The sequence below is a fragment of the Ochotona curzoniae genome, unplaced genomic scaffold, assembly GCF_017591425.1.
Source record: "Ochotona curzoniae isolate NIBS_2020 unplaced genomic scaffold, NIBS_Ocur_1.0 contig_1, whole genome shotgun sequence".
NCBI classification, from domain to species: Eukaryota; Metazoa; Chordata; class Mammalia; order Lagomorpha; family Ochotonidae; genus Ochotona; species Ochotona curzoniae.
Genome location: NW_024464918.1, coordinates 37,692,921 through 37,714,504, shown reverse-complemented (window position 1 = coordinate 37,714,504; position 21,584 = coordinate 37,692,921). Strand labels below are relative to the sequence as shown.

The window sequence follows — 21,584 nt, the reverse complement described above, 5'->3', positions numbered from 1 at the left end:
TCGGGGACACAGACTTCCGGGTCGGCCGCGCCTTCTGGGCCGCTGAGCATGCGCAGAGAGACGCGTGAGGCCTGGCCGCCAGCCTGGCAGAGCCCTCACAGCCAGAAAGGGCCAACGCGCAGCGAGGGGACGGCTCCCCGACTTCCCAGGCCGCAGCGCTCAATTACTCCTGTGAGACACCCCCTTCCCCTCCCCTGTTCTTCCTCTGTCACGGGGCCCCACGGGAGACCCCCTCCATTCAGCCTGTGGGGGCAAACTCCAACGCGGCTGTCCACCCTGCCCAGCGGACAAAACGCAAGAAAACCCTGCTGGTGCCTTCACGGCCTGCATGTGAGGGTAGATGGTCTCTCTATTTCTCTCTCTATATATTTCTTTCTTTCTAATGCTTTGCCTTTTAAATAAATGCACCTTTAAAAAAGACTTGATTTCTAAATCTTTTCTAGAAAGTGGGTATAGCAATATCCTATATCTTGGTGGATTGAAAAAGTGAATTAATATGTAAAGTCGCAGCTAAACATGGAGGAAGGCCAGGAAGAACTTCCTGGGGTTGGATTAGAACTGGAGACAGATACGTTTAATACACGTGTGCACAGGCGTGCCTGCACACGCAAATGCAAAGACACACACACGTGTGTGTGCAGACACGGTATTTGCCCTCTGCCCGGAGGTGCCCGCCAGCAGGAGCCCCGCGGGAGCACACAGCACAGTCACCAGATCTTGATTTCTGAGTCTCACCACCTACTCAAAGAGAACTCCCACTCCTTGGAGGACAGCAGCTTTTGAAGAAGTCTTATTTATTTGTTTGAAAGGCAGCATGGCACACCAAGGGATCTTCCATCTGCCGGTTCACTCCCCCAGATGCCTGTCAGAGCCAAGCCGAAGCCAGAATCCAGAACTCAACCCAGAGGCCCATGTATGTGAGCTGTCGCCTGCTTCCCTCCCAAGCACTTTTGCAGGAAGCTGAGTCAAGACCCACAGGATGAAAGTTTCTCAAGCAGAGGCTTAACCCACTGAGCCACAGTGTCAGCCTGAAGGGTGCAGGATGAACTCCAAGCATCTCTTCATTCCAGAAAACAAGCAAGTAAGCACGCAGGCTGAAGTGGCGGAGGACACTGAAGCCAGCTTGAAGAGGCTCCAAGTTATTACACAGCAGAGATAATTTGAATATCTAAATAAATGCTGATGATACAGAATTATAAGCAAAGAGAGACAGAGGTGGCCCAACCTGCTCTGCCACAGCACCGGACCCTAGACCTGATAGTTGTCAGGTCACTGGCCAGGAGCACAGATGAGCGTTTGACACGTCTCTGAGGGCTCCAGCAGGGACATTCCCCTCCTCGTGGGCTTAGTGAGCTCACGCCTGCCCCGTGATTGGCCCCGGTTTTGCTCAGGTGTGCGCCTAGGTGGATCAGGGTTTGGATCATGCTTCCAGGTTCTTCCCAAGCCTGTAACCCCACCTGTTTCTACCCCAAGTTACATTTGTGGGAAGTTTTGCCATCCATGCCCCCAAGCCTCACAGTTGCCCACCCTTCTCCCTCGCTGGCATCACTGGCTCCTGCACTCAGATCTCCACCATCTGCCCTCACAGACACCAGACCTTCCAGGGCTCAGCCCCAGCCCCACCTCCTCCTCCAGGTGCTCTCTCTGAGGAACCCCGAGAGAGAGAGAGCCAGACCCCAGGCCTGGTCGACTAGAGTCAGGTTGCACCCAAACAGCCCCCTGGGGATGGGTGGTGCAGTGTCCTGGGGCATCTCCAGGCCACGCAGTGCCACCTGGATGGCTCATGGGACTGCGGGCATTTGGCTTGGCTTCTGGTGGCAGCTTCTTGGGGAGTCTGCACAGGAAGCCAAGTCTGGCTGTGATGTTTTTAGACCCTACGGCGGGCGGGTTCCATGGCACAGCTCTCTTTCCTCTGAGGGGGACAGCAGAGCTGTGGGACCTGGGCACCTGAGGGCCACGGCCAACCAGCCCCTCGCCCCCTTGTAAGCCCAGCTTGCTGTACCATCAGCAGCCTCCATGCAGGCTACACTTCTCTGCCCCTCTTGCAGAGGGCTGCTGGCGGGGGAGGCCAGCCCCACACGGGGCCCTTCAAGCCGTCTTGTTTTTCAGTCTCCATCCTGATTCCCAGGATGCTGGCTGATGTTTTTCTCAGAAAATGGAGAGATAGAGAGATCTTGCATCTGCTGGTTCTCTTCCAGGCCTGGGCCAGGTTGAAGCCACCAACTAGAAACTCCAGCTGGGTCTCTTACCAGGATGGCGGGGGCTCAAATACATGCAGGCGTGTGCTGGCAGGGAGCTGCATAGGAAGGTGGCTGGGAACTGAATGGTCTGATACCTGAGTGGCAGCTTAACTCTGCTGTGCCAAACATGTTCCCCATGGTGGGTGGAGACCCTCCCAGTTTCTGGGTTATGAGGTCACAGCAGACCACCACCCTGGGGTGCATCAAGGGTCCCCCTAGTTTGGATGTTCATTGTCCTGCCACGGAGCAGTCCTGCCAGATCCACTCGCAGCCCGCCCGCCCCTCCAGTCCCCAGCAGACAGCATGGATCTGTGAGTCGTCTCCCAGGCCCCACTCTGCTGCTGGGCTGCACACACACATGCTGCGTGGCCGTGGTGGTGGCCAGTCAGGCGGTCCAGGCTTCCCACGTGCGAATGCCGCTCGAGTTAGCAGAGCACGCCTCGGCCGGCGGGCACGTCTGCCCACAGCTGTTGAGCTGCGGACCCGCAGCAGCTCTTCAAGGAGCCTGGTTTTCCAGGCTCTGCTTCCCTCAGGAAGAAATGACATAAGCGCCCTCTTTTGTCATTCAAATCTCCTGCAAATCAACCATAGATGGTGTGTAATTGGGCACAGAATATATGCTGAAATAACAGGGGCCCCTTTATCAGGTTATATATGGAAAAAAAGTCAAAAGAGAAGCAAAACCTCGGGTGCGGAAGAATGGCCTATTTGAAGGGAGGAAGACAAAGAGAGTAGGGCTAGGAGAGCAGTCCAGGCACTGGCTGTTTGAGAAGCGGGGGGGAGGGGGGCAATGGAGGGCTTCTCAGTTCCCCGCTGGCTGTCACTCACAACGGCTGTGCTATCTCAGGGCCCGCAGTCGCACATCAGGGCCTTCCAAGGTGAGCCAGGTGGCCCCATTTTGTGCAAGCACAGGAAGGACTGTGGGTCCTGGGAGGATGCCCGCCCTGCTCCCTCCTCCCCACCCATCCTCCATGCCCTGTGTTCTGTGGTCTGCAGAGCCATATGCTCTGGCCTCACAGGCCTGATCTGGGAAGGGGTGTAGCCTAGGCCAGGTAGCCTGCTGGGAACTGACTTGGTGCTGGGGGGGGGGGGCGGGTTGTGCCAGAGCCACAATGGCTTTTCTTGCAAGCACAGTCAAGGGGACCTGACCCTGAGCTCCCCCGAGGGCCACTTCAGATGGCATAGTTTTCTTGGGCCTTAATCTGAGGCTCCTCTCATGCTGGGGGTTGGTCTTTCCCTGAGCCCAGTGCCCCATGAGGGAGGCGGGGGTCTCCTGGGAGGAGACACCATGCCCATCTCGCAGGTGCTGACTGCAGGACACTGACACCAATTCCCTCTTGCTGTCACCCACATTGCTGCTTTCACCCCTCCCCGCGGAGGGCAAAGGAGTCCCCAGCTTGATTGTTGCACCCACACAGCCAGTGGGAATGAGCTGGACCTGGAAAGCCACAGCACTGCTGCTGCTGGCTGCTGGCCACTCAGGCCCCAGGAGGCCCTCTGCTGCCCTCACTCAACCTTCTGTCCCATCACGGATTGGTGCCACCAAGGACCAGACATCCTCTCGGGCACAGCCCTCTGCCCAGTAGTGCAAGGCCAGCCAGCCTGAGAGTCCAGAGCTGGACTCCAGAGCCCACCTGGCTCTGGTAGTGCTCACCTGAGCTGCCAGGGCCCCATCTTCCCCATTAGACAGTGACTGCTGAATTCCCTGGCCCCCCAGGAGCTGCACAAGCGACTGCTCAGTGAGGAACAGTGAAGAGACCACCTGGACCTCAGCAGTCAGCGAGGAGCAGGTGCAACCCGAGAGGCGAGCACCCCAGCACATGGCCCTGAGAACAGACCAAAAACCAAGCGCTCCCGTTTCCAGAAGCAGGCCCGGAGCGCCACCTGCCGGTTACATCGCGGCCCTGCAGGGAAGTGCTAGTAGATGCTGGATGCACACGACCAGGCGCATTCGCCCAAAACCTTGGCTGCCTCTTGGAGGGGAATAAAGGTGGGGCCGCTCAGAGAATGTACTGAGAAGGTCAGAGAAGGGATTTCTCTCTCAGCAGCTTCTTCCAGGCAGCCATCTGCTGGCAGTCCATCTTCCTTAGGAAGACTTGAGGTGGGAATCATGGATGCATTGGGGCACAAAAGCAAGGCTTCAGGTCAGAGCAGGGGCAACTGGCAGCTCCAGTACTCAGCAGCTGTGTGCAGAGAGCAAGCTGCTCACCTTCTTTGTGCCTTGGTGACACCACAAGGCACATGGGGCAGCACCAAGAGGGAGGAAAATTGCTTCTATGGTGCTACTGGCAAGAGACACAGCCTTGGTGCTGTGAGGTCACTGGATGGCCAGCATGTGCCTGGTCCCTCCCTGCCAAGTTCCTGCCCTCCCTCCTCACATTCTGGCTGCTGCTCTGATCTAACTTCTCCTCCTGAGCCAGATTAACCCACTTCCAACTCCTTTTCTCAGGGAGCCAGCTTGCTCCCCCCAGTGCTCCAAGGTGGACCAGGTGCACCGTGAGAGTGCCAGGGCCAAGTGCAAAGCCCTATAGCCATCCACCCCCAGCGGAGTCCCTGACTAATACCTCTTCCATCAGAGGGAGCCCCAGACATGTCCCCTCTCCCCTTCCTGTCAGGAACCCCACGTTCTGAGGACCCTGGTATTTATGGAAGCAAATTGGCCCTATGGGTGGATGCCTCTCCTGTGGTCCTGTAGGACAAAACGCTCCAGGGCTGCTGTCGCCTGGACCTTGTGCTTTCCAGAACAGCGCCCTGACTTCCATGCAGGGTGAAACACTTGCACGCCCGCTTTTCCCTTTGCTGACTTCCAGTCCCCAGAACTGAGGCCTCCAAGTTGGCCACAGCAGCTGGAAGAAACAAAGGCTTTCGCACCCAGGGGGTGACTTCAGGACCCTGCACACGAGAGGTCTTCAACAGTGTGCGCTGAAGGACTGACCGGGGAGAGCTACACCTAGAATAAAATAACAAGACAACCCGAACAGCAGCTGAAATAAATGGGGTGCAATGGATCCCAAGGCTGGACAGATGTGATGGCAAAAGGGGTGCCAGTGGGGACTTAACAGACGAAGTAGAACCTGGTAGCATCAAAAGGGAAGCAGATGAGAATGTGGTCACAGGAGGAGGCTGTTCCTCTCCTGACAACTCACGCTGGCCATGAATAAGGTGCAATGAGATAGAACTTTATTCATCCCGACCAGTGTGGATGGAGAGCTTGGCCGAGCCTCAGACAGCGGGGTGGAGACACTGCAAGGGTCAACTGGGAATCGGGGCCAGAAAGCAAGATCAGGAGTGCGTAATACTGAAAGAGGAGGGACCTTGCAGAGGGGGCCATCTCCAGGCCCCCTCCCCTGCAACCCCTAGCTTCCAGTCCTCTGCCAACAGAGCCAATCTGCGTTGGTGCACCTGGTGCCCAACAGCGCCCTCTGGTGCTCCAGGTTCCTACCTTCTTAAGTTACAAAGCTGGCTCACCGGGAAATCCAGAGTGGTTGGGTTCCGTGCAGAGGAATTGGAGACAGAAAAGAAGTGGGAGGGCAGGATAGGCAGGTGAGGACAGAATTCACCAAGTGCTCACCTCCTCTGCATTTCTCCCTGGAGCAGAATCATCCTGTAGTGCTGGGCTGCACGTGGTGGTGTCACAAAGGCCCTGGGCCCAAGTGGGAACCACAGCAGCTCCACAGCCGGGTGAAGAACCACCAACAGGATGACCATGCCCTGGGCTGGCCGGCAGCAGGCAGAGGCCGGTGCCAACCAATGCTTCCACATCCTCATCACTTCAACAGCAGGGGCACTGTGGGTCAACAGCCACCATATGGAGAAACAGCCATGTTCCTAGTCAGCTACAGAGTGACCGCCTCCCCAGGTCCTGCTGGTGATTTGCAGCTCGCCTGGGGGATGCTGTGCCCCACCCCCACCTGCTGCCTCTGGAAAACCACTTGCCAGAGCGCCACGGAGGCAGTGTTTCCCGTTTTCTCATCACTTCTCCATTTTCGTGATATAGTTCCCCCCTGGGGCCCAGGGAGGAGGCCAAGGCTTCCCACATGCCATTAGTGACCATGTGGAAAAGAAGTGCTTCCCACGGCCCGCCATACAGCAGGAAGACACACACTTGGGCAGCACATGCAAGGAGCGTCACATGTGAAGGCTGTGAAATATGTGTTATCCCGGCTCGGGCTCACTGGGTGATTTATCCTAGGACAGGGAGACGAATGGTCAGAGAGAGGACCCATCGGGGGGGAGTGGGGGCTGCTGCTCTGATGGAGAGAGGCCAAATATTGGGCTCCAGACGCTGGCCAGCTTTGCTCAGACCTGTACAAAGTGCCTGCGGGAGGCCACAGAGGACGCCTGGGGAAGGGAGACCTTTCTCTGCCCCTCACTTTGCTTATTCGCACTTGGTGAATAGGGGCTGCCTTTGTGGCTCAGTAGGTTGAGCCGCCACCTGTGACCCACCAGCATCCTCTATGGTGCCAGTTCAAGTCCCAGCTTCCTCCATTTCGGATCCAGCTCCCTGCTAATGTGCCTGGCTGGGAACAAAGCAGCAGACGGCCCAAGTGCTTGAGTTTCTGCAAACACATGGGAGAGCCAGGTTGGATTTCAGGCTCCTGGCTTTGGCCTGGCTCAACCCTGGCTGTTACGGCTATTTGGGGAATGAACCAGCAGGCGGACGATCTCTGTATATGTGCGTCACTTTGCCATTCACATAAATAAAAAGAAATTTAATTAGATTTCTTCCCTCTAGCCATCTCTTTCTCTGTATCCAAAGATTGGCCATCAGCCACCCTCCAGCTCCCAGTGACCTCCCTGTCCAGGTCCTCTCCCTCAGGGAAACCTTCCCCTCTGCTAACCTACAGTCCTGGTGCTGCTGCTGTCCCTGTCCTTGGTCTGCACCCAAAGCACGCAGAGCCGACCGAGAACTTCCCTATGCAGGCCTGCAATGATGGCGTAGTGTTCCACCCCTCCAGCAGGGCACCAGCTCCGGTAACAGCAGCGTTTGCGATATGAGCGCCCTCACGTGGCCGCTGATCACACAGCATCCAGCTAGCCTGGCAGTCAGGTGCAGCCATGATCCCCGGGGCTGGGCCAGCAGGGAGCTAGCAGAGCGATGCAGACTGCACCTTGCACGGGGAAGAGCATGCTTGCCCGCTCCCCGCTGTGCAGACAGTGGGCTTGGTAGGGGAGCCCCATCCTGCAGAATAGCAAGATTCAGAAGGAGCCTGGGCTACTGACACTGTGCAGCCATCATGAGGAGCTCTGGACCAATGGAATGGCTTTGTGGAAACCACCACCTGAGATCCCACAAGCCACAGGGAGGGAAAATATGTGTAGAAAAACCTAACAAGAAATGCAGGAGGGGACCAGCAGAAGACTGGACAGCAGTCATTCTCTGTCCTCTTTGTGGCCCGAAACAGGCGGCAAGCTGCCCAGTCCCCACAGGCTGACCCCGGCCCCAGACTCACTGCAGCAGGCTGTGTGTTCCCTGCTTGAGACGCCTGGTGGCTGTGAGTCCATCAGCATGTTGCAAAGAGACAACTGAGGCTCCGTGAGGTTACATGGCTAGCCCAGCTCACCTGTGAATGAACAAAACGCAAGCTCAAACTCCAAGACCGTTTCTGCCGCTGCGCCGGGTAAGCAGCCGGCTCTATAGCTGCAGGACCCATTCTTGGCAGGCTCCAGGTCACTTCCATTCTCATGCTGTCTGCCTAGAGACAGAGTCAGCACCTGGACTGCTGTCGCTCCCTTCCGGGACTCCTTGGGAAGCCTCAGATGGGCTCACCTCTGAGTCTGGCTGATCTGCTACAAATAGCGGTTCCCACAGCCCGCAAATTGGGGTTCTGAGCGACTCTCAGAACTTAGAAAGGACATTGCTGAGGACACAGAGGACACAGAGGACAGAGGACAGGACACAGGGGAGGTGTGGGAAGGGCCATGCGGTTTCTGCATCCTCTCCAGCTACAGCAACATCTGGGAAGCTCTACCTGTGTAGCTGCCTGGGAAGTTCTCCAAACAGTGTCCTTCTCCACTTTTCATTTGATTTGAAAGGCAGAGAGAGAGAGAGAGACATGTTCAAACCACCAATTCACTCCCCAAATGCCTGCAATAGCAGGGGTTGGCCAGACTGAAGACATGAGCCAGGGAGTTGCATCAGGGTCCCCCATGTGGATGGCTGGGACCCAAATACTTGAGCCATCACCTGCTCCCTCTTAGGGTCATACCAGCAGGAAGCTGGGTCATAAAAGGAGCCTGGGCAGGCACAGGTAAAGGAGGAGATATGGAGGAGAAGGCCTAGGGCAAGAATCCAAGGGTCCCCCACCTGTCCCAGGTCCTGGTCCCCAAGGACTAAGGAGGTCACCAGTGAGAGCCAGTGGAGGGGGAAGATCGTCGTTTTGCAGCAGATGAAGTAGCTATGTGCAATGCCAGCACATCACATGAGAGCGCAGTGGTTCGGTCTGGAGTCCTGGCTGACCAGCTTTGGATCCAACTTCCTGCTGATGCTCCTGGGAAGGCAGTGATTAATAGTCCAAATGGAGACATAGACAGAGTTCCAGGTTGCTGACCTTGGTCTGGCTTACTGCCAACTGTTGCAGCCATTTGTTCTGTGAATCAGAACAATGCCGCAATGAGAACCCAGCACCTGTGCTTGCAAACCAGCTCCACAGCCTCGGGCTCTGGCTTCAGCATCATCTCCAATGCCTGCCAAGGATCCACCGAGGGCCAAGCGTCCGTTCACAGCATCTTTGAGGCTGAGAAGTAAGGAATTCCACGTCCCCCTCTCTCTCCACCCCACCGCCTCCAACCCTAACACGCTTTACCTGATGGCTTCCCCAGGCCTCCAAGGCACCTTCCACACCTTGAGGGCCCTTTGCTAACAGATGCTGCTATGCGATGGCCAAAGGTTATCGGGACACAGAGGTACATGGCTCAGGAGGCCTGGACAGAGCCCCCCTCTCTGTCAAGTAGCACAGGCACCAGCTGGGGGCTGCCTGCATCCCAGAGAAGGCTGAGAACCCTGACTGCTTTGTGGGGAGGGGCAGGAGCCCCACAGACAGGGCTCAAGTGCTACCTGGCCTTCAGTAAGTTGTTCTAGGCCTCAGCTTGCCCACCTGTGAGAAGGGTGGCTTTCCTCAGCACCAGATGGGATGTGTTCCTGTAAAAAAAAACCCCTTCCTCTGGCCTGGCTGTCATTGCCAATGGGAGGAAGGGCAAACTTGTGCACATTTGGGACTCAGCTCCAACGTCATGGTTGTCTTCAGAGAAAAGGGGCCCTCCCGAGACAGGGTGCGTGCAAACTGCTTGGCTCCCACACTGCCCTGGCACGGCTCCAAGCAGAGTGACTCCTGATGATCAACTCTGCCTGCCCGTCTTCTCCAGCCCTGGCCATAATGGCAGATCAGCCCCATTTTACAAGGTGGAAGACTGAGGCACCAAGAGGCTATGTACCTTGCTTGAGAGGCCCTGCAGAAAGCCCCAGGGGTGGGGATATTCTGGGAGCAGCCTGGTACGGGGGTGGGGTTGTCACTGATGAAACCAGTAGGGTGGGACAGGGTCTGATGGCTGCACCTGCCTTCCCCCAGCCTCTCTCCCTTTTTGGGATTCTGGCTCCCTTCGCGTGGGGAGAGCCCCCAGCCAGCGTCTGCATTTGTTCCCCCCTCCCCAAGCCTGCAGGGTCCCTTCTGGCTTCAAGAAGATTTGGTGAGGCCTCCTGTTTCAGTTCCCTTTCCTGCTAGGGACAGCTGTGACCCAAGTTCCTGAGGACGTGGAGACAGACCGCACACACACACAGGTCCCCTGCCCACTCATTTCCCAAGATGGCATGGCTGCAATCGGGCATGAAGGGGAGGGGTGTCCTCCGCCCCCCTCCCTGCCCCAGGAAAGAACATCGAAGGCCCAGAGAGGTCATAGCACATGCCTGAGGTTGCACAGCCAGGAGGGAAAGCCCTCTACCCTGTTGCGCTGGTGGGCAGGAGAGGCTGCCCAACCCCATGCTCTTGTCCAGACTAGAAGGTCCTGTGCCATGACTGGGGACATTCAGTAGGCCAGGGTGCCCAGCGAGATGGGCTCTGGAGCATGGCCAGCCTCCTTCGGCTCAGCTGATTCAGTTTCCTGGACATGTGCGGCCTTCTATACACTCCAGTGCAGCCCCTGGCTCTTAGTTGGCCAGGCGTCCACCAAAGATGTGCATCTGTTCTCACTGAGCTGGGAATATGGTGCTGCCAGTGGGCGGGGCGATGGTAGTGTGAGGCTGATAGCAAGCAGGCCTGGGGCCAGCTGTAGCTGGGCAACCTGCACTGGCTTCTCTCCCTCATAGGCACCAGCAGGCCTGGCCATCCTTCCTTGTTCTCTGCACCAGGTGGAGGCATGCAGTGGGAATAGGTGCCAGCCACTAAGAAGTCAGTAAGAGAACAAAAAAAAAAAAATACACTGCAGTGCATTCCTACAATGAAATATTGTTCAGTGCTAAAAACAAACGAACTGCAAAGCCACAGAAAGACAGAGAAGCCTCAAGTAAATGTAACCAAGATGGAAACGCGGTCTGTAAAGGTTACATCCTATGTGATTCCAATTCCATGGCCTCCATGACGGAACTATGAAGCCAAGAAAAAGATCCCCGATTTCTGGGGCGTGGGGTGAGGCAGATGAGCAGGGTCAGGGGTCAGGGCGTAGAATTTCTGCATAATTTCCATAGCGTGCCACAACTCACTCGGAAGCTCACGCCATGCTAAGTTACTCTCTGCCCATGCGCATGCATCACCACTACGTTTTCATCCTTCAGACAACTTGCTTGGGTTGCTTCCCAGATGTCACGGCTGCATTGGGTTCGGAGAGCCGCAGGAAGATGGGGAACTGGAAGATGGGGTCTTCATAGGAATGAGGCTGTTGGAATGGGAGTCTTTGAAAAATGAAGGGATTTAAAGAGGCATGCCTGCAGAGAGCACTGTAATGGAGGATGGGAGCTAGGGTCTGACCCAGAGGCCAGCCAGCCTGGAAGCTGTGGGAGAGGGATTTTGCTGATACCATGGATTCAGGTTCAAGGTCCCTAGGGAAGGGATGGTCAGGACAGGCAAAGCTGAAACCCAGGTGGACGTCTCACCATGCAGAGGACCCTCTCAGCAGCGCATCCTGGGCTGGGGTTTTTCAACTTCTCAGCAGAGGGTTACACTTTTGCAACGAAAAGGCCACTTTCATTTCCTTTCCTAAAGAGAAATGGGAAGAGAGTGGCAAAATCCGAAGGGTGTTTCCAGACCTGAACCTCAAGAACCCTCCACAGCCCTGCCCCAGAGCAGCTGCTTCCGCGGGCACTCCCAGCTGCAGCACTAACGGCACTGTAAGGTAGGTGGAGATCAAAGGGCCTGGGAGCCAGAGGATGAGAGAAGCCAGAGCTCCCAGCCAGATACATGTGCCAGACCTTCCTGTCGCAGGCTCAGGAGGCAGAGCAGGCAGCTCCAGAGATGCGTGGAGGGTGACGGCTGTCACCTCTGAGCGGCTCAGCCACGCGGAGTAAGGTCACATTGGGCTGCAGGAACTCTGTCTTACCCGGAATTCTTTAGGATTGCTGGGTGGGTTGCGGGGGTGTCTCTGGCCATGAACTCCTGAGTTTCTGGCTGGACCCGAGGGTGCAGACCCCCAGGCCAGCTGCCCTGAGCCCAGCCTGTACCCTGCGCCTCCGGAAGGGACTTTCTGTAGGCAGGGACCCAAGTGTGTGTGTTGAGGAGGGAGGGGGCATCACGAGTGTCTGTGCACATGGAGCAGGGGGGTCTCTCTAAGGCTGGGAGGCCCCCCACCATTGACTTCCTTTTCCCAGAAGGGTGGCAGGAGGCTGAGACCCAAGAGCACAGAGTTTCTCTAATTGCACCAGGCTCCCCCACTTGTGCTGTCTTTGGCCCTGAATTCATCCTTTGTGGGCTTCTTCCCATTCAGTTGCCTGGCAGATATGCCTGTGGCCAAGTGCCATCTTTGCTGAGCAGGGCTAGCCTCACAGTCTCACAGCATAGACCACCCTGCTGCCCTCAGGGAAACTCAGGCAGGCAGGAGCTCAGTAAGAAAAAAAGCCAGGACCAGGGCCCATGGAACTCAGGCAGCTATAGCTACAGTGGACTGAATGGGCTGGGGTGGGGAAGGGGCTCTGAGCCAGGTGTCCCAGGGGGTTCTCCCTGCTGTTGAGGTCAGAGGGCAGGGAGAAGTAACCTCCCTCCAGGAAAAGAGCTTCATAAAAGAGGTAACATCTGAAGTTGACTTGGAAAGTTGAGCAACATTTGGGCACAGACTTTGGGATGAAAGATACCTTCTTAACAAAATTATTTATCTGAAAGGCAGAGTTACAAAAATAGAGGAAGACACAGAGAGAGAGAGAGAGAGAGAGAGAGAGAGCTTCCATCTGTTAGTTTGCTCCACCCCCAAATGGCCACACCAGTTGAAGCTGTGCCAGGCTAAAGCCAGGTGCCTGAAACTCAGCCCAGGTCTGCCATGTAGGTAGCAGGGGCCCACGTGCTAGGACTATCTTCTACTTTTTCCCAGGCACATTAGCAGGGAACTGGGACAGATGTGGAACAACCGAGACTTGAACCAGTACTCGTGTGGGATGCCAGGGTCATAGGCAGCAGCTTAGCACTGGCCCTAAAAGATGCCTTCTTAGCAGACAAGGGTGCGGGCCAGAGCTGGCTCAGGGTCTGGCCTACTGCAAACACCTAGCACGTGTTGGTTGTCCTTGGGTCCTCCAGGCAGCCTTTCTGCAGCCCAGGATCCTCTGTGGCCTCTCTCTTCTGTCTCCCCATAGCTTCCAAGGCTTGGGGCTCCCAGCTTCTCCTCCAGCTGCGGGCTCCCAACAGTGAGGGCCTGGTACAAAGGAGGCCTCAGCAAGAGTTTACTGTCTGACTGTGAGATACCCACAAAATGTGTCCCTCTGTCTTCCACAGTGAAGGGTCAAATCGTTCCCAGATGACCCATCAGCCCCTAGAGCTGCACCCCGCAAGCCTGTAGGCCTTTCCCTTGCAACGTCCTGGGAGCACCCAGAAAACTGCTGTGCTGCCTCGGCTCCATCCTTGCTTGAGCATGGGAGTCATACCCTACAGGCTCCATCTGGCCACACGTGGTCAGGGCCCCAGAGGCTGGCAAACATGTCTGGGCTCGGGGAGTGGCAGAGATGTGTCTGTCTCCAGCCACGCCCATGTGTCTGTTTTCCCTTCCTTCCCCAGGTTCTTATCCATGGAGAGGCCATACACGGTCCTGCACGTGAGCCTGTACCACCCCTCGCTGGGCCCCCACCACACCTCTGCTGGCATTCCATCGCAGCTGCAGCATGACACCAGTCCACTGCTGGTGGGGCGGGGGCAGGACGCCCACCTGCAGCTGCGACTCCCCCAGCTCTCCCGCCAACACCTGTCCCTGGAGCCCTACCTGGAGAGGGGCAGCTCCGTGCTGGCCTTCTGCCTCAAGGTGCTCAGCCGCAGGAGCCGCGTGTGGGTGAACGGGCTGCCACTGAGGTTCCTGGAGCAGGTGCCACTGAGTCCTGGCAGCAGGGTCTTCTTCTCCGGCGTCCAGATGCTGGTGCATGTGGAGGGTGGTCCCTGTCTGGAGGCCTTCGTCTGCCGCTTCCATCTTAGCCCCTCGCCCCTGATAGGCCGACCCCAGGCTGAGGAGACTGACGAGAAGGAAACCTTCCACCAGGAGCAGCCTCTCCCAGGTTCAGGGACCACTGGTTCCCCGGACTTTCCCCATGGCCCTTCTCAGACTGCAGATGATGGTCTCCAGCCGAGTCCTGCAGGAGGAGCCAAGATTCAGCCCCGGAGGGAGCCCTGGGACTCTGCCCTCTGCTAGCCACACCTTGGAGAGCATGGCTTGACTGGTACAGACCTGAATATCTCTGAGCCACATCATGGAAGGTGACATGTGAGGCCTGCTGGCCACCTTGCTCCTGATGAGCAGCTCTGTGAATGCTATCCAGCCGAGGTAGGGGGTGGAGAGGTGGGAGCGGGGTTGGCGGGGGAGGGGAGGCACCCTCTACCCTGTGAGTTGTGCAAGGTAACTGCGACCCCGTATGTTTTAGGGGTCCCAAGGACTCTGGGAGCCTCTGCTGTCTGATTAGGAGTTACTTTATGTTGCTCGTTTCACATGCCGCCCGAGAATAGAAGTTTGAGGTTGGCCCAGGAATGCGTGGACATGTGTAACAATTACGGCTGTGGCAGCTCGGGGTTACCACGGGCTTGCCAATACCCACAGGCACTCAGGGCTTAGGGAAGCCTGTGGCTAATAAACTGCATGCCTGTCATTAAGCTGGCATGCTCAATAGGCTCCCTCTGGTCCCCAGCTGGACTGGGAGCGAGTGTACGCGGTCTCCCAGAGGCAAGGGTGGGGAAGCTGGAGGAGGTGTGAGAGGAAATTGGGAAGATAATGCTCAGGTTTCTACAAAGAATGCAGCAGAGCTCAGGAATTCTGGGCATGAGAGGCGGGCGCTGGGTCTGTACGTCTCCGTCACCCTCCTCTTCCTCACCTTCCCCTGCTCACCTTGGCTTTGGGTTCAAAGCCTTGGCTGATGGAAGCCAGAGGTCCTCAGGGGAAGAGAACCCCGCCTCCCAGGACTAAGTGTAGGCAGAACAGGGGGGAAGGTCGGGCTTGAATTCAGCCCAGCAGTTCATCCACTAACAGGGAGAGAAAACCAGCCCGACAGTCACCGGGTCCCAGATCTCACTGCTAGGCATCCACATATGGAGGGTCCAGGGCTGCCAGCTGTCTGACTGGCTCATGTGCCCAAGGCCATTGCCCACCCACCAAGAAGCCTGCACTTGCACCCAAGGCAGGAGACAAGGGCAGTGGTCAATCCATACCCCAGCCCCAAGCATCTTAGCAAGGGACCATACCCAGGATGCTTGCTCCTCAAGGAAGGGATGAGGCAAAACTCAGAGCAGAGCCAGGAGGCAGAGAGCCGACAATGGCTCTCACTCATTCAACAAACTTGGTTCCAGTGCCTGGCTTGTGCCATGTGTGTGCAGTGCCCCAGGAGATGGCAGGCAAGGACTCTGTTCTCGGGGGCTGACAGAGCCTCAGGGAGGAGCCAGTAACTGCTGGATCCCTGTTGTGACCACTGTGACAGTCACGTTAGCTCTGTTATTGAATGGCCTCATCTTGGTGCTCACTGCAGACACATCATTCTGCTAGGTGCCCCATTTTGCCCTCACCGTATCCCAGACAGGTGGCAGTGCTAACTCCATTTTACAAGCAAGGCAACAAATCTGAACAAGGTGGAGAAGCCATGGTGGTGGGGTGGGGGAAGGTTAGGAGATGGCAGTTATAAAATGCCTAGGGGGGCCCGGCAGCATGGCCTAGCGGCTAAAGTCCTCGCCTTGAATGCGCTGGAATCCCATATGGACGCCAGTTCTAAGCCTGGCAGCTCCACTTCCCATCCAGCTCCCTGCTTGTGGCCTGGGAGAACAGTCGAAGACAGCCCAATTCTTTGGGACCCTGCACCCATGCGGGAAATCTGGAAGAGGTTCCTGATTCCGGCTTCGGATCGGCGCAACACCGGCTGTTGCGGTCACTTTGGGAGTGAATCATTGGACGGACAGTCTTCCTCTCTGTCTCTCCTCCTCTCTGTATATCTGACTTTGTAATGAAAATAAAATAAATCTCTAAAAAAATGCCTAAGGGCAGTGTTTGGCACCCAGGAGGCTCTCAGAGTGCATACATTATTCTCATGGGATCTGTGGAGGGAACCCAGCGGGCCCTCAATTCAGGGCTCCTCATGCATAAGAAGCTAAGGAAGACTCAAACCCCGTGTACCAATCCAGAGCCCAAAGCCTTTCCCAACACTCCAATTCCCTGAAAAGGTTGTTGTCTTACCATGGACTTGGTGGGAAGTCAGGAGGCCCAACAGGTGGTGTTGCTAGAAGGGGAGGCCAGTGGTCTGAGCTGGCATGGAGAAGTCACAGGAAATTAGGCTGATGTAGTACCCTGTTCTGGAGCTGCCTTCACATCTCACAAGCAGGTGCCAAAGGCAGCAATGGTCCCTTCCAGAACAGAATGTCCCCTGAACTATGCATGCGCAGCTGGCAGCTGCCTACCTGCTGAACCCAAAAAGTGGTGGCCAGGAGCCTCTGCTTAGAAGTTAAAAGCTGGAGACAGGAAGCTGGTAGTGGCACTCTGGTGCCACCAGAGCTTTCTGGATACCCTGTTGTTACCAGGCACCCCACTCTAGGTCCTGGGAGAGGGCTCACCCCTCCAGGAAGGAGCAGGCCCATTCCAGCTGAGGCTGTGGGAAAGAGAGCTGCTGCTTCTTCCCCAGGGAGCTCTGAGACTCTGGCCCTCGCGGGTGACGCGTCTGTGAGGTGAAGCATCCCAAGCCAGAGACTCGGGATGAACCACATGGAAGGCTGAAGGATGACAGGCCAGACGTGGGGTGGGAGGAGGAAGCAGGAAACATCTGGTTCGTGGTCCAGACTCCGCGGGTTCATGAATTCTCCCTGGGACGCTCACACCTTCCCGCGCAGTGTTGCATTCTCAGGACACTGACAGCTCTGCCCAGCCTCATTTCCCTGCTTCCCCACACCCACTCCCTCCCAACAGCTGGATTATCAGTTTGACTCAGGCCCTGGTCTGTGCACTCAGCAGTTTGCCTGCCAAGCCTGAGCTGGTGAGTGAGTCCATCTCCACATAGCTCTTGGTTCTCATGTGCAGGTGGTCCATGTGTAGAGGGACATGGATGTATACACACACACACACACACACACACACACACACCATAAGGAGCTATAGCAACTACATCTAGACCCCAGCCCAACACAACTACATCTAGGCAGACCCCCGCCCAACAATGTCGTCAGATGAGACGACTCTAGAAAGTTTGAGAGCAGCCCTTCATACCCTTCTAGGTGTCTCCACACTTGCCCTCTTGCTTTTCCAGAAAACCACCCTTTCCAGTCTATGTCCATGAGACACAACATCCTTCGGTCCCACAGGCCAAGACAGACAAATGCTGTGGCCATGCAACACCAGGAGAACATGGTGGTGGTCATGCCAGGGGAGTCTGCTATGGCCTGCAGTGGTTGAGGGCAGCAGCCCTGTGTGGGATGTCAGTACTCAGTGACCACACATCCTGTGTCTGTTTCCTCGGCAAGACCCTGCACTCCACACAGACAGGGCCACAGTTGGCTGAATGTTGGGTTCCTGGGGTCTGCTCTGGAGCTGGGAGGAAAAAGGGGGACAGCTAGATGGGAACTGCTGGTGGAGGCTGCAGTCCCCTTGGGTGAACCTGAGCCAGGCTCCTTCTGAGGCCAGGCTCGATGGGAAGTGTTAGGAAGATGGCTGGCCAGCTGGACCATGAGGGCCAAGAAGCCATGGGCAGACAGATAGCAGAAGTGGCCATTTCTGTCTCTTCCGGGCCTCTGGGGAGGGGAGTGTCCAGGGCCTTAAGCTGGAAAGAAGGAGGCTGGTGCTTCTTTCTAGTTCTTGGGTAATTCCAATCCAGGCAGAACCTTGCAACCTGAGGATTCTGGTTGCTATCTATTTGAGAAGTGTGATGGACTTGACAGGGCCCCATGGCACCAAGTCACCTGGCAGTTGCTATCTCTTGTTGGTCCAAATAAGGCACCCAAGGCATGGGCACCTCCAGGAGATGTGGGGGAAAGCTCTGAGCTGTCACAGGGACTGGCTGTGCCTGGGCTGTGACCCACCAATCTCAGCGATTTCTGGTTAACCCCTCTCCTTGATCACACACTCCAAACCCACTGGAGCCACAGAACACCCGGAAGTCACCCCAAGGCATCCGTATCCACAAAGAAGGGATGGGCGAGGGCAATGCTGCCCAGAAGGACTGTTTTGTGAAAGAAGGAGTGCTGGCGTTCAAGGCTTCACTGAGAATTTGCCAAGGAAACAGTGAGTGGTAGGGTTGGTCCTAGGTCTCCCATGGGCTAAAGAGTGAAGTTGGAATAGGCACCGAAAGCTAATACTTTCTTCAGCTGCCCACTGAGCCACCAGGCTGTCGTGAGCAGAGATGAGGAGCCAACTGCTTCACCCAGTGTGTACCATGCCCACTGCTACCTGTAGCACACCTGCCTCACCTCCCACCCCAAGTTGCTCTTGTCCTCAAGCTCTGCTCTGCTTCTTCTCGCTCAGCCTCCACCCCACACCCCTGGCCCTGGCTGATGTCCCCATTGTTCAGGAAAGAAGAGTGGCTTGTCTTTCCTCCAGCTTACACCTTGCCCTGCTTTTGAATCCCTCACGATTACACCAGCTCCTTCTGGAGCATCCAGAGTTCCGGAGTGGAGGAGTGCGTGAACATAGCTCTTCAAGCTTGCAGAGGAAATGCTGAATTTAACGAGTACCTTTCACATGGTAGGGTTGGGATTCCTTTTACCTTGAACGGGAACCCACAGCAGGATTAAAGCAAAATAAAACCTACCATCGGAGGCCCATTCTCAGCTGATTGGAAACACACATTCCTGCCCTATCCATGACCAGGAAGTTATTATCTGTGCATTTAGTTTGTAAATTCTTTATGACTGGGGTGGCTTTAGTCCTGCCGTGGAACAGGGATGCAGGGATCAGCGGCTCCCATGGCCTTTGCCTTCCAATCCCACACTCCTCTGTGAACATGGTACCGTGCAGGTGCAGGTGAATTTAATTACTTCCTTCTTGAAGCCACGTGAGCTGACAGGGCTCACAGGCTCTGTTTGGCCAGGAGCATTTTCCACTGAAAATTGCCTTCCCTTGAGAATGTGTAAGTGCAGAGGCTATATTTGGTCCCTCGTTCTTCTATTTCCAAGGCAAAATGACCTCTGTTCCCCTGTGAGGTCTGCTTCTGGAAGGGGCTCCTGCAGCCTGGTGCCCCACTTCAGACACAAGGGAACCACCAGGGAGGAGATTGAGCATGGGCAACTTTGAATCAAATTAAATCAACCCCAGAACAGGAGATGCTAGGAAGCTGGAGCACTGAAGGGGGCCCCATGCTTGCTTCACTCTGTTTTTCTCCTTTTTGTGTGTCACCTGACAATAGACAGCTTGCACAGGGCAGGAAGGTCAGCTGCTACCCAGCAGAGCCATCAGATGGTCCAGCTCATAGCTCAGCTTTTTAACTGCAGGAGATGTTCCAACTCAGAGCCCAGCTTCTTAACTGTAGGAAGGTGCTCTGGGTGAGATGCCTACATCATTTTCCTTTCCAGACATGGAGGTGTGGCTAGGGTGGGAGTGTCCAGAACAAAGCAGAGGTAGGGGCTCCAGGGCTCTGCTGGGCAGCCAGATTCAGGTTTGCATAATGGCTTCTCCTGAGGTCGGAGATCTCGTGACATCATTTCCTGAGCTCTCCTGTAGGTGGGCTTGGAACATGGAACCTGTTGGATTACCTTGATTAGCAGAGCATGCTATTCAGGGTCCCCTCAAGAAAACAAAAGTCACTCCAAATACTCCCCAAGTTTATTGCAGGAAATTGAGTTCCCAAATGATGGAGCTGCTGAGAAGCCAAGTTGGGGATACAGCTCAGGGATGAGTGTGAGCGGGAAATGATTATGCTGCTGACTGGGACCTACTGGGCTGGAAGGACAACCCAGAGAGGGGGCGACAGCAGAGCCAGCATAAGAGCTACTGCAGATAACCCAGTGGGAGCTAGGGGCTGTCCAGTGGGCCAGAGCCACCGGGGAGGCAGTTGCTGCCAGCAGTTAACAGGTGACCTCATTTGAGAGACTTGGAGACAGGGAAACAGCCGGGCTTCTGTCCTTTCCTGCCCACAATCTCCCACTAGGGGCACCCATTGGTTGAAGCCAGAGGGAAGCATCTGACAGGTGAACTGGGAAATACACCCTGCAGAACAGTGTGAAGAGTGGAGGGAGTCACAGATCTGAAAACAAACTCAGAACAGAGCACAGGGTTGGAGAGTGAGAGGTAGGCCTACTGCAGTGTCCCTCCCTCAGCCTGACCTGAGAGCTTTGGGTAACCACAAACAGAGAGAGTAGAGGAGTAGTCACACACACTTAGGTGTCTCCACTGCCCAGGGGCACCTGAAGGGGATGAGCAAACCCTGGTCCCTGTTTCACCACCATCAGCCCCACCTGAGCATCCCCTCCTCTCAGAGACAAGTGTCCTGGGGAGGCTGGCAAGTGCAAGTCCTACTGCTGTCTGGGCACTTCCTTCATCACCCAAGCTGCCATTTCCTCATCCGTCAAATGAGAATCAGTTATAGGATCTACTTCACCCTGGAGAAGATGGAAAACAGCATCTATAGGAACCCAGGGCGTGTTCCTGGTGAGTGCCATGTAATGTTAGCCATCATATTGATCCCCCCACTCATCCCCAAATTTGCCTTCCTCCAGGAAGCCTCACCCAGCCCTGCCGGATTTCTTCCACCCTAGCTGTGAGTCAAAGCTGGGATACTCTGTGGGATTATTAGTCAGTTATACATGAGATGAAAGACCCCTTCCACAGTGAGAGTCCCCGTACTAAGCACCCACTCCTGGCCTGGATCATCTCAGACATCGATTTGCTGGCACTACCCAGCAGCAGAGACTGAGTGTGGCAGAAAAGTGGAAGCCCTACCCCCATGCACTCATTAATTCCCTGATAAGTGGAAGTGGCTAGAGAGGAGAGTTTTGGTTGATACAAGAGACCTCCATGGAGCCAAGCTTGGAGAAGAATCTCAGGCAAAGTCCATTGAGGCTGCAAAGGAAATAGTCGAAGTGCACTTAGAGCCACAAGCACTCCTGGAAAAAGAGGAAATGATTATGTCCAATGATTGGGATCACCTCTTCCACAGGAGCCCAAGCCCAGGAGCCGAACACCCACGCCCCAATGCCTCTGATCCCTGCCATGAGGTTTCCCTTTCCAGGCAGGTCCTGTCTGTTTGGAAGAGCCCAGTCAGCTAGCTTTTCCACATATGGACTCAAACAACCTCGGAGATCGGTCCCCAACAGGTTGTCTGCTGGCTTTGGAAGCTTCCAGAACTGGTGCTGGGCCTCATTACAGAGGAACACATGGTCCTCTGTGGACACTGCTCAGAGGTCAATGCAGGGCCCTACTAATCAAGAGGCTTTGCCTTTCAGTTCTATGTTCCTCTTCTCTCAGCCCTGCAGGGCCTGTGGTTGCTGTGCAGATGTCAAGTTGAAACATCAGACAGCCTTATATGCTCCGAACTTCTTCCCCATTTCCCAGTACGCACACACACGCACACCTTCATACACCTGCACACATACACAAGGATGCACGCTCTCTCACACATGGACACACACACACATGCACACACAAATGTGCATATGTTTACTTCTGGGCCCCATTGAGCACACCAGGTGAAAGGTTGGTTAGAAAATCTCAAGGTCATTAGGGGCTGCTCCATAAAGAGCAGGCTTACACCTGAGCTTCGCAACAGCCTTGACA

At 55.7% G+C, this 21,584-nt stretch overlaps 1 protein-coding gene across 3 annotated transcripts; it reads left to right on the top strand.

Annotated features, from left to right (window-relative positions):
* The first annotated feature begins 11,457 nt into the window (after window positions 1-11,457).
* Window positions 11,458-14,150, top strand: TIFAB (TIFA inhibitor). Of its 3 annotated transcripts, none has more exons than XM_040972111.1 (2): window positions 11,458-11,564; window positions 13,427-14,150. In XM_040972111.1, the coding sequence occupies exon 2, from the start codon at window positions 13,437-13,439 to the stop codon at window positions 14,046-14,048; it is 612 nt and encodes a 203-aa protein (XP_040828045.1). In that variant the 5' UTR covers window positions 11,458-11,564; window positions 13,427-13,436; the 3' UTR covers window positions 14,049-14,150. The 3 variants fall into 3 exon arrangements, with proteins under 3 accessions (XP_040828045.1, XP_040828038.1, XP_040828055.1); XM_040972104.1 differs by lacking the exon at window positions 11,458-11,564 and adding an exon at window positions 11,578-11,732; XM_040972121.1 differs by lacking the exon at window positions 11,458-11,564 and adding an exon at window positions 11,649-11,737.
* Window positions 14,151-21,584: the final 7,434 nt, after the last annotated feature.